At 41.5% G+C, this 15,310-nt stretch overlaps 1 protein-coding gene across 3 annotated transcripts; it reads left to right on the top strand.

The window, feature by feature from the left end:
- The first annotated feature begins 395 nt into the window (after positions 1-395).
- taf4a (TAF4A RNA polymerase II, TATA box binding protein (TBP)-associated factor) lies at positions 396-15,007 on the top strand. 3 transcript variants are annotated; one of them, XM_084927691.1, is made up of 16 exons: positions 396-487; positions 818-1,732; positions 2,016-2,149; positions 2,401-2,520; positions 3,674-3,763; positions 5,070-5,192; positions 5,513-5,602; positions 5,732-5,944; positions 6,860-7,001; positions 7,126-7,228; positions 7,487-7,656; positions 9,485-9,615; positions 9,740-9,865; positions 9,983-10,039; positions 10,127-10,249; positions 13,601-15,007. In XM_084927691.1, exons 2-16 carry the CDS (start codon positions 955-957, stop codon positions 13,763-13,765), a joined length of 2,565 nt encoding a protein of 854 aa, XP_084783817.1. In that variant the 5' UTR covers positions 396-487; positions 818-954; the 3' UTR covers positions 13,766-15,007. The 3 variants fall into 3 exon arrangements, with proteins under 3 accessions (XP_084783817.1, XP_084783816.1, XP_084783815.1); XM_084927690.1 differs by lacking the exon at positions 396-487 and adding an exon at positions 496-672; XM_084927689.1 differs by lacking the exon at positions 396-487 and having other exon boundaries at positions 496-1,732.
- The last annotated feature ends 303 nt before the right edge of the window (positions 15,008-15,310 follow it).

Here is a 15,310-nt window from a genome sequence, read left to right as displayed (position 1 = left end):
TGGCATTCATAGCAGTCGGTACACTTAAAAAAAACAAACAAAAAAAGAAGTTCTAAATCCCATGACTGGCTGACTGCACTGTACATTTCCTCTCTAAAGCAGGGTGGGGCGCCCTCAAACGCCTCATCACAACAGCAACTTCACTCGGCTATAACACTGCAGCCATCTTGCACAGCGCACCGAGCGCGAATAACCTGTTAAATTCGGTTTGTTAGCTTGTCGCAAACCCAATTATTCTTCTACCAAACGACACATATTGAAATTCTTCAGCCGAATAGTTATCGTGTTAGTGTAAACACGTCGCTGACAGTGTAATATTTGACGAAAACAGATTATCTCCGATACGATGTTGTTCCGTCTCGAGCAGCCCCTGGAATGACAGCTGAAGCCATTGGTACCGCCTTTTACACGTGGAGCAGCCAATCACAGCTCTCAGAAGTCCCTGCTCGGAGACTTTTAGCTGTTGTGCGCAAGCGCACGTCAGTCGGTAAGTACCTCACTTTTCACAAGCTCGCAAGAGTGTGAAGATGGCGGTTGGCTCTGGCCCGCTGGAAGAGCTCTTGTTACTCACAGGGGTGAATAAAGCGGTAGTTTGTCATCCTGCACGTTCTGTAGACTCACAACTGTCGTTCTTGTGTCACAACAACCACTGGGTTAGGGACGAGGCTGCCGGTAATTACATGGCTATAGTTCCGGGACAAGGGGGTAGCTCGAGCTAATGCCCAGCTGGGACTTGGTCAAGACGATTGCTAAAGCAGGTACGCTGTAAACTACTAATGTTGTTTTTCTCTTTGTCTCTCCTACTGTAAACGGAAAGCGATCGCCGGAGCTGACAGAGAAAAGCAGCAACTGTGACATAGTCTTGCCCCATCGCATTCAAGATTGTTTGTGCGCCTTGTTAAACAAGTTGAAGTGCGGGGGGTCTCTACATAACGAGCTCCCCATGGTTCAGCTATGGACGCATCGACGGCCAGCACGGACTCCAACACGGGACACGACCCTGGCAAAACACTTGTCGTTAGTAGCGGCATAACTTTTCTCCCTAATCATCAGGGGAAAGTGGGCTCATACTCGGCGCAGACTTTCAATGGGAGCCAAACTATGAACTCTCACAATTCAGGAAACGCTGCCACTCTCAGGGGGACGATAGTGACAAGTGGCACTGGTAGCAGCAGCAGCGCTGCGATATCTGTCACAGCTGTCAACAGTGGACCAGTGTTGTCAAAAGGGCTGGCCGGTGTCACAATGCCCCCCTCTTCAAACAGTGTAATTCAGACCCCGCTCATGAACTCTCAGAGCGTTGTGGCTTCAGCTCAGCCTGTGAGCCAAGCAACGGGACCCACTGTGACACTCGTCAGGACGCCTATGCAAACCGCTGGGTCGGGTGCAGTTTTGAATGGGAACAATAGCGCGAGCCCTTCTGTGGCGGCCAGTGCATCGAGTCAGACAGGTATCGGCATGCAAACTCCGCTTGTAAACAACGGCCAGCCTTCCAGTTCTGTGGCCATCAGCGCGGGGACGCACATCATCAAGGCAGAGCCACCCACAACAATAACAGAGTCGGCACCGCAGCCTACTGTCACTCCCGGCGCCGTCACCGTTCCCCGGACTTCTGCGGCGGCAGCTGCCGCTACTGGCGGAATCCGAGCTCTGGCACCTCAGATGCTGGCCCCAAGGCTACCCCAGGCTACACCGGGACAACCCAGTATCCATAACATCCAGCTTCCACCGGGTGAGTGGAGTTAGTTGATAAGGCATTTGTTTCACACTTAACTGAGTCACCAGTTTAGTTCCTTTTTTGTCTTTCTGAACGATTGCAAAAATAACTGAATGTTGTTATCCCAGGACAGTATATATAGTACTTGCATGCCCTCAGACTTACTAAGAGAAGCACACTTAAGTCTTTAAGTCACACTAATTTGCTCATTTGTTATTTGCTGGTTACTGTTATTATGTTGATGTTTATAGTATGTTATTTTCTGTTTTCTTTTTTCTCTTTTTTGGACGGGTGTCAGGAATGGTGCTTGTACGGAGTGAGAGTGGACAGCTGCTGATGATTCCTCAGCAGGCTTTGGCCCAGATGCAAGCCCAGGCGCAGGGAGACCTGGCACCTCGGGCCACTACACCAACGAATGTGCCTCCAGGCCAGGTAAGAACATCATTTTCACAACAATTATCGTTCACTTCATATTAGTGACTCAGGTCACGTTCAACCTGCACACAGTTGATGAAAACACCTGTTGAGCAGACTATTAGATTGCATAACTTGCAGTACATGGGGAGCAGCATTGTGGATCTTATTATTGGTCTTAAGCCTTGTAAAGCTGCAAGATTCATGCATTTTAACTTTTTATAGACTTGGATGTTGCTCGTCAACTTTTGCTTTTTGCCACTTCTTAGGCTCCTGGAAACACTGTCATCAGCAGACAAGTGACTCCCAGCACCATCATCCGACCAGGCTGTCCAGCTCCTGCATCACTGACTGCAACCACTACTCTTCACAGACCACCTATCCTTCAGGTCGGTTGGCAGCGAAACATATTTGATTTCTGATGTGACTGCCTTTGCAGTATTTTCTTTGTAATAGCGTGTGAGCTAGAGACACAAAATAATATTCAGAGCATGATATTTTCAGGCACATAGGCCATACAATGGAAACCTACTTAAGTTAAAGTGTTTTGAGAATCCTCTGTTTGTTGTGTATAGGGAATTCTTTTAAACCCCCCAATTGCTTTTTAATTAGAAGTTATTGTGTTTATACAAAATGCGAACAATTTATATGTTATGGATTTTACTTTCAGATGTCTATATGCAAGATTTAGTTTATTTAATTGCTACTTTATGCCAGAATGACTGCTGTTAAGTCAATATTATATTGGGTGTAAAAGCAGTTAGAAAGCACAATTCTAGTAGTTTGGCTTAATGTTTACTTTCATGGACTGTTATACAAATGCTACTGCAGGACTATTTTTCAGTGATCACGTTGAGCTTAATTAGAGAAAAGAGAGGGAAAAATATCAAGTCATTTCTCTTAAGTGCATTTGAGTCAGAGTGTGAAGTCTTTTTTTCTTATTTTAATGATTACAGCTGCTTCACTGACAAACACGAATCTACAAATGTGACATTCGCTTATTACTCACTTTATTAAGTTTAAGAGAAATGACTTCTGTACTAGGATTACTGTCATTTTACCTTCAGCTTTTTTCGTTTCGCTTCCATCTATGTGGGATGATGTACAGTGAGGTTGCTCACCTGTTATAACCAGTTATCACACTGAGTTAGTCATGCATGGCATTGGGAAATCTGGCTCTTGTGGACCTTGTTCGACCTGGGCAAGTTATGTGTTAACACACACAGAAATATCTCTGCAAATTATAAACTAGTAATGAACGACAAAAGAAGAACAATGGTTATTGGTGTCCAGACTTTCAGTAATATCTTGGTGAAGCAGCAAACTGAAATTATTTTTTTAAGGTAGAGCGCCCAGCTGAGACGCTGCAAGAGAAGTGCACCTGTTTCCTTATATAAACCTGAAGATTGAATGATGTACTTGAGCAACTGTGAAATGGCTTTAAATCTCATACTGTTCTCTAATGATGCAAATAGCTGTCTTTGAAACAGTTCAGCAATCCAAATGACATAACTTTATGTTTATTTATATATCCTTTTTCAGAGCTCAGTTGGGGCAGCAATACCCGGAATGACCTCTAGGACAGTGAGCCAAACAGCTGGGACCACAGTTACCTCAGTAGCATTCAGTAAAGTGAGTTGTGTCAATTGCAATAGATCAAATGGAGTTGGATGACTGTGCTTTGCTGTGTATTTTAGAGTTTATAATACTTCATGTGATGCATTTACTCTATTAGACACATAATTACTACAAAGGTCTTGAGTCATCCCTCATTTTTTTATCTTTTGCTTACAAGGAGCCAGATTTTCTTGTCATTTTTCAAGTGGTCTTCAGCAATAGTTCATGAGGCTTTCTGAGGGTCTTTCAAAGTTTTTCTTTGGACATTGTCGGCTTTTCACTCATTCCAGTCCTTGGACTTAATCATTTTAAGAGGAATATGTTTTCTTCTTCCTTTTTTAAGCCACTTAACACTGATTTATAAACCATTCAAGGATTTTTAAAAAGCACCTAACTCAATGGATGAAGCAGTGTTTTGTCTATACATAACACACAACCTGACAAAGAACTGATTTTAAATTGTATATTTGGGCATTGTTTTTACTAGCAGCCTGCCACTGAAACACACAATTTCTTCCCAGTTTTTTTTTAGTTGACTCTAACAAAAATGTCAAAGATCAGAAAAGTTTGACAGGCATAAAATAGTACTTTAACAGCAACAAGGTGATTCCCAGAACGGTAGCTTACAGCTTACCTGAACTTGAAAACCAGACGTACTGTGCAGTGTGTCCTAAAAAAAACGTCTGGAAACTGGACAAGTGGAGGACAAAAGAAGAAGTGGTAGCACTAAGCCATGCTCTCAACTTTGTGGGAACAGTTCCAAAATGACTGCGCATCAGTGTACAAAGCAAGGTCCATAAAGACATGGATGAGTGAGTTTGGTGTGGACAAACTTGACTGCCCTGCACAGAGTCCTGACCTCAACCTAACAGAACACCTTTGGGATGAATTAGAACAGAGACTGTGAGCCAGGACTTCTTGTCCAACATTAATGACCTCACAAATCCACTTTTGGAAAAAAGTCAAAAATCATCTCTACAGAACAGAACAAAAAGCCAACATTCAAAGAAGAGCTAAGAATGTCCTTCAAAAAGGCGGAGAACTATTCCTGAAGACTACTTAAGAACTGACAAGAAAGCTTACCTTAGAGTTCAGGCTGTGTTGAAGAATAAAAGGCGGTCATTCCAAATATTGAATTTCCACATTTGAATAAATCACAGCACACATTTTCCTGGCAAAATGTAAAGAAATGAGGACTAAAGAAAAGACGACTTGCACATTATTGTAGTGTATTTAAAAAAAAAAAAAGAAAAGTTACTGTGGTGTATAACAGAATGGTTATTTTTTAAAATTGGGTTTTTCTGTGTTTCCTTTTTGGCAGGAGACAATTGAGAATGTGAAAAAATGCAAGAACTTCCTCTCCACACTGATCAAGCTGGCATCCAGTGGAAAGCAATCCACAGAAACTGCAGCCACTGTTAGGGAGCTGGTCAAGGATCTGCTAGTGAGTAAACCTGAGGCTCTCTCCACACTGATATCATTACAAAATGCATAATAAGCTTTTTAAATAGAGAGAAACACCCACTAGTATGAAATTCATTTTCAAAGAGAAGCAGGCAGGCAGGAGGGGATAGGATGGGTTTGATGTGGGTGCATTCATTACCATTTATGTATACAACTCAAAAAAGAGACAGAGAGACCTTTTGGAAGTGATTCTGAATGTATTTTTTGTGTAAAAACTCCTGGATTGTGTTTTAGATTGGACGCACAGACGGTACAGTCACCCACATTCAGCTGTCATTATGTTATTTTGTGTTTTATTAGGAGGGCAAACTGGAAGCTGAAGAGTTCACCAGCAGATTGTACAAAGAGCTCAACTCCTCACCCCAACCTTATCTTGTGCCTTTCCTCAAGGTAAGTATAATTATTGCATCTTTTACAGTGACCATTAAAATGCGAGGCTTTGTGTGTGCATTTCCTTTAAGTTTGTACATTGTATTGTATTGTAAGGGTAATATTTGTCCAACTGTCTTCATTTTTTAGAGAAGCCTCCCAGCTTTGAGGCAGCTCACCCCAGACTCAGCAGCTTTCATCCAGCAGAGTCAGCTCGCCCAGCCAGCCTCAGGTTCAGTCTCCTCCACCTCTACCACTCCCACTACAGTGGTCCTCGGTAGCCCAGCCCCTCGCCTTCCTACACCAGTCAGTAGGCCCCTGCTCCAGCCAGGCATTAACAAACCAGGACAAATGCCCTCACTGGTGAGTAAAATTCATTTAGATGTTGACTCAGGTAGCTCATGTTACAAGATGTTTTATTGACGTTACACCTCGCTGAATAAATGCTGTGTTCTTTCTGTAGAGCATTGAAACTGAAACCTCTACACACAGAAATTATGTTTTCTTGACTTCTGAATTCTTGCTTATTCTGCTCTAAAAAGTCTTTGAAGTAATATTGATACTTATTAGATGAGGTGCTAATTAGCAGACGATCTTAAAATCTGGCATTCCACCTATTTAAATGGGGAGAAGACCTCATTTAGCTGTTTAGTATCACTGTGTTCACTAAAAGAAAACAGTTGTTTAAGGAATAAAGGACCAACGCATTGCCAAGCATGGTGAAGATAAAGGCTAAAAAAGTCTCCAAGCATCTAGTCACTGCTGACTTGCACACATCATATTTAATGGCTATTTGGTTATTGATGTTGTAGTGCACCAATGAATGAACTGGGCAGAAAGGTGGGAGAAGCCACCCATTAAATCTGAGAGAATTCTGCATAGTTTACTCAGACTAGCAGCAGAGTAATGTAGAAGTCTCATCTAGAACTGTTTCAGAACTTCTACACTACAAAATGTTCAATATGTCTGTGAAGGTTCTCAGTCATCCAGGTCATGGTAATCTAAGAAGCTTGGAAAGAAAAGCAACTGGACTTTTTTAAGACATTTCTGGAAGACGTTTTTCCTCTCATGAAACTAAAGAAACTTCTCAGATGAGAGGTTAAACGTCTTCAAGAAATGTCTTAAAGAAGTCCAGTCATCCACCGCTGCTACATTAGGCTTTATCTAACAGATATGTGAAGTAAAAATGAGATGGCAAGAAGTTCTGAAGGAGTTTCAATATTTACTTAATAACAATACAGCGTACAATATAATACTTTTCAACTTTTACCTTTTCAGGTTCTCCAGCCTCAGCAGCAAAGAGCACTTCTGAGACCTCAGGTAACCTTACCGACAACCCCCGTGATGACTCTCAGGAATCAGGCCCCTAGTCACATCGTGCTGGGACAGCAGCAGGTCCACCTTAAGGAGCTACAACCAGGTGAGGATGTCAGTCTAACAACACTTCTGAATGTGTGTGTTTGTGCATGTGCACCTTTTATTGGGTGATTCGCAGTATTTGTTTTTTGCGAGTCAATGTACTTAATCTGTTTTGTCCCTGCTAGTTCCCCTGAGGCCAGAGGGGCCGCCTGGTTCTAAACAAGTCCTTGTTGCAGCCTTGACCCCAGCTCAAAAAAACAAGCTCAAAGAGGCGGGTGGTACTTTCAAGTAAGTGACATTTAAATCAGTCCTTCTAGTTTTGTTTGTTATCAACAAAAGGTTTACTTGAAAGATGAAAACCAGCAACTGTAGTTAAGTAATAATTAAAGGCTTAAATGTCAATGCATCTTTTCATTGCTTCAAAAACTCTAGCTGGCTCTAAACAGGGTTAAAAATTGAATTGATAGTTTTGAAGTCTTAGTATTGTGCGCCATATTTCATGAATGAATTTCTTGATGAATTTTTTTACTTGATGTTTACTGACAGAGATGATGATGACATCAATGACGTAGCCTCCATGGCCGGAGTGAACCTGTCAGAAGAGAGCGCCAATATCCTCGCCACCAATTCCATTACAGTGGGAGCGGTGACGCATTCCTGTAAGGACGAAGCGTTTCTCTCCTGTGCCGTACTGCAGAGGAAAATGCTTGAGATCGGTGAGACACTACAGGTTTCTCAAGTGATGCTGACATTCTTTGAGCTGTCCACCACATTGGATGTAATACAAGTGCCATTTGCAAACGAAAAATGTGTATTCCCTGAGTGGTTTGCAAGTATTTCCTGGAAGGTTGACAATGGTCACAAACAGGGTGCTGCACTAAAATCTTTCTTATGATAAGCTACGAGAACACCAAAAACGCCTGAAGTTTGCCGACTTGTCTGCAAATACTTTCTAAGTACTAGTCAAGCAGACTAGACAATGTTCTCCTTCAAAGTAAAAGGTTGTGCCTTTGTGTTGGAGCCAACATTTCCAGTTACTTTCCACAGTTATACTGTAGCTCGGAAAGTAGCTGGAAAGTGTTGCGTGGAAGTTTGCTAGTGACCAAAGTAACTGCAAGGTTTTTGCCATCTTGTGAGGTAAATGGTGAATGGTCTGGTTCTTATATAGAGCTTTTCTATTCTACCAGAACACTCAAAGCGCTTTCTGTTGAGCGAATCATTGTCAGGAGTCATTGAATGGTCTCTAGGGCTGTGTGACTGGGGCTTTAGCACTAGATTTCCCAGGTACAATCAACCTCGAGCAACAACTTTCATCCTGTCTTTTTCCCTCACGATGGATGGCTACCAGATGGTCGCCCACCACTGTGGGTGTGACTGCGGTAGGGATGGGTATCGTTTAGGTTTTATCCGATATCGGTGCCAAACCGGTACTTTTGAAACGGTGCCGGTGCTTAAACGGTGCTCAAACCGGTGCTTAAAGAATGGAGAACACAAAATTGGTCCAAAAACCTCTCATGTTCAGCTGTTTTTTTTGTAAAAAGATAACAATGTTAGCCTTTTCTGCAGCTATAGGGCATATATGGTATCACTCTTGGCTGGAAGCAGTGCTTAAACAATGGAAAAAACACAAACTTTGTCCAAAAACCTCTCATGTTTAACTGTTTTCCACTTTTTCTTTGGTCATTTTAGCCTTTTTGGCCAGGGTGAAGGGAGTATCTGCCACCAAACAAGAAGACAGCTGCATGTAACTACGACTTTGTTTGCTAGTTCACCTTACATGCATTAATTTAATAACGTGGTTAGCCTACTCAGCGTAAATTACACACGAACAACATTAAGCTACTCACGCAGAGAAGAACGGCTGCTGCTGCCATCATCATCCGTCATCATTTCTGCTACACTGGCAGGGCTGGGGGCCAGGACTCTCCTCTTCGGGTGCAGTAGATGTGCTCGGTGTGAGGTCTCGCAGCACGCTATCAAATACGGCGCATTTTTCGGCTTTAAAAAAAAATGCTATGTGTCGCCAGGTGTTTCATCGGATTTGAGGTGTTACCTCCTTTGACAGTATCACAGTATCAGCTTAAAGCACTTGTTGCAGGCTGCTGAGTTTGCATATTTTGCTGTGAAGTACAGCCAGACTTTTGACCGCTTGCCTTGGGCATTTTTAATCTGTAGCTCTGCTCTAAAAGAACGTACGTACCTGGACCCGCCTACTATCCTCGGAAACGTAAAATGATTGGCTAGAATTCAAAGTGTATGACAGCTCAGGAAAAAAAAAGCACAGAAATAAAGCACCGAAATGTGCGCTGCTTTTCAGTCTGGTTACTACCGTTTATGTCAGAACCGGTGCCATCATGGCACCGGATACCGGTACCCATCCCTAGACTGCGGCCTTATTCACTTTATCCTACACTGTAACTATCAACGTCCAAAATGGAAGACAAGATAAAGTCACGTGGTTTAGCACTCAGATGCCTGCAAAATCCAATACGACATTTGTTGTTTTATGAGCCTCATAACACTGTTGTGGTTTTTCTGCTCCAGGTAGGAGGTATGGTGTAACAGAACTCGGTCCTGAGGTGGTGAACTACGTCTCGCACGCTGCTCAACAGCATCTTCAGAACCTACTTGAAAAACTCTCCCAAGTAGCCCAGCAGAAAAACATCACTTTCAAGGTTTGTAGCCGCAAAATGTTTTTCCATTTGGTTTTAATGTCCAAATGATAGGTATGTCTTGCAGTAAATGAGTTTGAACACAGCCTATTTAATATCAAATCTTAACACCTCTTTCACTTGGCAGGAGGATAACAACTATGAGCAGAGCAGCGATGTTCGTACTCAGCTGAAATTCTTCGAGCAGTTGGACCAGTTAGAGAAACAACGAAAAGAGGAGCAGGAGAGAGAGATCCTCCTGAAGGCAGCTAAGGTACAGCATCGCTGACAGATATCAGTATATTTTGTCTACAGGCTTACATTGATGTTGAATGGATCTCAGTTTTTTTTTCTTTGTTTAATTTGTTGCATCTTTCTTGTGTTTCTGCAGTCTCGAGCTCGGCAAGAGGATCCAGAACAGCTGCGTCTCAAGCAGAAGGCAAAAGAGGTACAATAAAAAGACGACTGTTCACAAAGTTTGTTTCCCTATATTTATGTAGTGTATGATGAATTTACGTGTGTTTGTGTTGTATAGATGCAACAGCAGGAGTTGGCTCAAATGAGACAAAGGGAGGCCAACCTGACAGCTCTGGCAGCCATTGGCCCCAGGAAGAAGAAGAGGAATCTGGAATCACCGTCCTCTTCTGCTTCAGCCGAGGTGACATAAAACAAGAAATCCTAAATCCTACCTGTACTTTAATTTTCTTGTTCTGTTATATATACACACAGGACACTTTTTTTGAGTTACACATTGCTCGTACTGGGCTGGACCCTCGTTTGTCTTTTTCATTTGCACAGATTTAGCAAGGTGCTGAAAACATTTCTCAAAGGTTTTGGGCCATAATGACAGGATAGCATCACATAGTTAGTGCAGGTTTGTGAGCACATCCGGGATGTGAAGTTCACGTTCAATCACATGTACAGTTCTACTGTATCTTCCCGTTCAACCTGACAACATGCCCGGTGTGGGGGGAAAGAGACCAGTGTCTATGTTCATTTCAAAGTGTGCAGAAGTCCAGACGTGTGTGCGTGCATCTGTGCACATGCGTTGGTTATATCTGGAGGTGCAAGATCAAACTGTGGCTTGGTAGATTTAATTTATTATCAATCTCAGAATAATGATATTAAAAATGACATTAATTTATGGCATGAGTTGGGAAATTAGATCCTTGATTGATAAGAGAGCCATCGCCAGTCACGACCCTAGTATACAGTGATTGTAAAGGGGAGGACGTGGTGTTTAAATGATGGTCAGTTGGGGCCCTAAGTGTTCCAAGAAAATATCCCCACTCCATTTCACCACCAGCAGTCTGAATTGTTGCTAGAAAGCTGGATGGATCCATGCTTTCCTGTTGTTCGTACCAAATTCCGACCCTACTATTTGAATGATATCTTTTCAATTTTTTGTTGTCCAGTTTTGGTGAGGCTGGGTGAACTGTAGCCTCAGTTTCCTGTTCTTAACTAACAGGCGTGGCACCCGTGTGCTCTTCCGCTGCTGCAGCCCATCTAGGTCGAGGTTCAGTATATTGTGCTTTCAGAGATGATTGTCTACATACCTTGATTGTACTTATTTAAGTTACCGTTGCCTTCCTATAAGCTCAAAGCAGTGTGGCTATTCTTCTCTGGCAGCAACAATTTTTGTCCAGAGGACTGCCTGGTAGAAACCCCAGAGATGGTTGTATTGGAAAATTCCAGAAGATCAGTTTCTGAAATACTCAGAGCAGCCTGTCTGTCAGAGTTCAAAGTCAATTCAGTCGCATTTCATCCCCACTCTGATACTCAGTTTGAATCTGAGCAGGTCATTTTGACCATGTCCACTTTCCTAAACGCACTGAGTTACTGCCACATGATTGGCTGATCTAATAGTTGTGTTAGCAAGTAGTTGAACAGGTGTACTTAATGAAGTGGCCAGTGGGCAGACTTGTAAATGTGATGAATAGTTATAAATTAAACTATGTGTGTATAAATGTGTGTATAAATTTATTAATGTGTGTATAAATACCTGTCAGAAAGTCATCGTGGATGTTTATCTGACAGCCTCCTTAATAACAGACCGTGTCATCTTGAGTTTATGTAGAACTTTGGTTTACTTCCTTGTGGAGGGCAGTATTTGCTACGGTGCTTGAACAAAAAGAGAACCGAGGACCGCACGACTCAATGGCACAGACGTTATGTAGAAAGGTTGGATATGTCATAGCTGGTGCCAGATGGATAGCGTATTACCTTGTGTTCAAATTCCACTGGGAGCATTAAGAAGATTTGCTTCTCCTGATTTTTTTTTTTCCTGCATAATATATTTGTTATAAAGAAATGGCTAACATTGGCAATAACTGTTTCTCCCCGGAGATCGCTAGAGCCAGACAAAGTTAATTTGGTGACAGGCTGTCACTGAGAGTCCACTCTAGCCTGACAAAAACCTGCTACCAGTTATCTGAGCAGTGCTGAGAAAGTAACAGAATAAGACCTGTCATTAAATCAGCCAGAGCATTACACTCATGCACAATGTCAACTGATAGATCACATGTAAACAGGTCACTAGATAAATTCATTTAAGACAATGGAACAGCCACTGTTGTTTCTCACACTGTGACTAGTAATGCTGGAGTTGCTCTTATGCTTCCTGCACACAGGGTTTTTCTCTAAAACCTTCCAGCCTGATCTAATCGAGGGAAAAAGTTCTAAAGTTTTAACTAAGCGGCAACATCTCAGTTCTTGAGAAAGTGGTTTATCCTATCATCATTTCTTTACTTTTTTTTGTGTCTGTTTACTTTGATCTCTCTTAGGCTACGTTCACACTGCAGGCGAAAGCGCATCAAATCCGATTTTTTTTTTTTTTGACCCTATGCGACCCATATCCGATCATGGTATGACAGTGTGAACGGCACAAATCCGATATTTTCATATCCGATCTGGGTCACTTTCGTATGTGGTACTGAATCCGATACATTTTTATTTTTATTTATTTATTTTTAGAAATTGGGGCAATACATATTAATGAACATTTTAACAAATGTAAATATGCCAGATTATAGCCTTGGGCTAATTTCCATCTGCAGACCCTCTGGCAGGTTGGTGTTAAACACAAGTTAGTAAAAACATACAGAGACACTATTTACAGGTCATGTGACAAGGACAAAAACAGTGATCACATATCTGATGTTTTAGAAAGCGACTGCTGTTTGAACGGTCATGTCGCATTAAATCCGTCTTTTACGTCACTGACACAAGACAGACGCCAATTATCAGCGCCGGAGAAGCGCCCGATAAGACATTGCGAACGCTTCCTGGCCATCCAGTGTAGATGTCAGTGAAACTGTTGGGAAGACAATGTGAACATTTTATTTGTACTGTATAATCTGCAGATTCTGACAGAAATCTGCAACTTTCCTTTGAAGCACCACTCCTCTAAAACAGCAATAAGGATAATTATTAGGTTATTTACATTATTATGTAAATAACAAAATAACTTAAAGCAAAAATTGGGAAACGTAAAGTCCGAAGTCTTTATATTAAGGCCCATCAGTCAAACAATATTGTTTGCTCTGGGTCTAAACAGAGCGCGTTGTGTCTTCTTTTGCGCATGCGGGCCGCTTTGAGGGTTCACACTGGAGCACGTTTGCTGTCACATTTTATTTGTAGTGTGAACACGGAGACAAAAAAAAATCGTATTTGATCAAAAAATCGGAATTGAGCATTAAGACCTGCAGTGTGAACGTAGCCTAATATTGTCAGTGACTTACAGTACACATATACACTTTTTTTCAGTCAAAAAGTAAAAAAAAAAAAGTCTATTTCTTCTGGTTAATTTCACAATCTTGCAATAAACTTCTCTCCTTGGTTTAATCTGCTTATATTATATTGGTTAACATTATTATTTAACTGAGAAAAGCTTAAAAAATATCCAGATAAATGTGAACACGTGCAAACCCATTCAGTCATTAAACTCTGCTGCCACCAGTAACAGATGTCACACGCTCCCTTTCTTATGCCCCTCTCCCTTATCTTGCAGGGATCGGGAACAGGTCCCTCTCTGTCTGGTGGGCCTGCTTCATCAGGCTCCAGACCCACACGGCAGCGCATCACGCGCGTCAATCTCAGGGACCTGCTCTTCTGTTTGGAGAATGAGAGATTTACCAGTCGCTCCCATTTCCTCTACAAGGGCTTTCTCAAATAGGCTTGATGTCAAAGAGGAGAGGTGAGGAGGAGGAGGGGGCGGGCAGGGGACAATGAAGTGTATGGAGAGACCAACAGCTCCCACCACAGAGAGGGAGCATAAGAGACTCTTGTATGTGAAGAGGAGGAGAAAAGGCGACCTGGCACATTATAAGGTTTCAGATACACCTGATTACCTGAAATACAATAGTAGCCATATTGGATGGCCTCTCTACCTCCCTCCTCATATAATGCCTATTTCCTTTCAGAGCAGTCACTGACCGAAACTCTTTTTATTTAATCTTTTGTCATGATGGTGCAAAAAAAAAGAATATGTTTTAAGAAGAAGTTTTTTTTTTTGTATGAGTAAATGAAATATTGTACAATTATGCACTGTAACATAGTACAGTTTATTTTCTAAACGTTTGTATGCATATTAGGCTTGAAAGCAATGAAATCATTTGTTTTATTAGACCCACCAAGAACTTTTATTGATGATTGATTTTTATGTGTTGGTTTCTGCAGAATTAGTTTGAACTCCAAACTGTGTAACCTACTGAGTTGCCTTCCTATGTATAAGCCATACAGCCATCCCTAAGCAATCAAGCCCCGGTGTTACTAATGAAGCCGTAGCTCACTCAATATCTGTCAACTTTACTTGATTTTTTTCCCTCCTCTGTATTTATTTACTAAACTCATGGTTAAATTAATGTCTAGTTATTTATTTAATTTCATGTCACACCTCATTTGCTTCATGTAGCTTAAATTCCAAACAAAATGTGCATTTAGGACATGTTAAAAATTAGTGTATAGCTTTCAGTGTGTGAAGGCCAGGGGTGTTCTTTGTTTTCTTTTTCTTGTTTTGAATCTGCAAATATTACTTTTAAAATTAGTTCTATATGTATTGATTTCTAAAACGTAGATTTCTGAAGGCTTTTAACCTGTATTGCTATACCAAACATACATCTACCTGAAACTCTATTTTTGTAGTTGCCCACCAACGCATTTTTACTCTTCTAATGGTGACTGACAGTGTTCTCCAATCATTTCTTTACCTGCTTTTATTTTTGGTGTGCTACTGGACAGCCCCTTAGGTTTTTGGTATCAATGACTTCAAAAACTGGAGTTTCTTCCTGTATATTTGTAAATGGTACACCTAGTTTTACACATGGTTTTGTATAGAATTGAGAATTTATGCATACAGCAGTAAGAAAATCACATTTTCTCTATTAAAAAGTTTGAATAAATAATGATTTTACAGTAATTGATGTGGTTGCGTCTTTAAAGTGATTTCTGAGAGTCATAAATCATCATTTTCTTATGTACTTTTTTTGTAGGGCACTAGGAGGCAGCATTGCATTATTGGAACTGGCTATACACAGGGTTTGGTAGTGATATTTGAGCTAAATGCCTTTAATTCCTTCTTACTCTACCTGTTCACAGATAATTCTACTTAATCCTCTAACATCTGTAAAGCCACATGTACCACACTCTGCGTGTCCCCACGGGGCTATACAGCCATCTATTAAGCAAAACTCCCAGGAGCAAAACACTCAGCTCTTAACCC

This window comes from Perissodus microlepis, chromosome 5 (genome assembly GCF_051167445.1).
Source record: "Perissodus microlepis isolate ML-2025 ecotype Zambia chromosome 5, ASM5116744v1, whole genome shotgun sequence".
Classification (NCBI taxonomy): domain Eukaryota; kingdom Metazoa; phylum Chordata; class Actinopteri; order Cichliformes; family Cichlidae; genus Perissodus; species Perissodus microlepis.
The sequence above is the reverse complement of the archived record's forward strand: the minus strand, read 5'-3'. Positions and strand labels throughout refer to the sequence as shown.

What these genes read in the sequence shown, in the direction of transcription:
- taf4a (XM_084927691.1), top strand. Translation starts at nt 955, where the DNA reads ATGGACGCATCGACGGCCAGCACGGACTCCAACACGGGACACGACCCT. An exon ending in AGCTGGTCAAGGATCTGCTA is followed by an intron (nt 5,193 to 5,512) that starts GTGAGTAAACCT and finishes GTGTTTTATTAG; the next exon opens with GAGGGCAAACTGGAAGCTGA. An exon ending in ATCTTGTGCCTTTCCTCAAG is followed by an intron (nt 5,603 to 5,731) that starts GTAAGTATAATT and finishes TTCATTTTTTAG; the next exon opens with AGAAGCCTCCCAGCTTTGAG.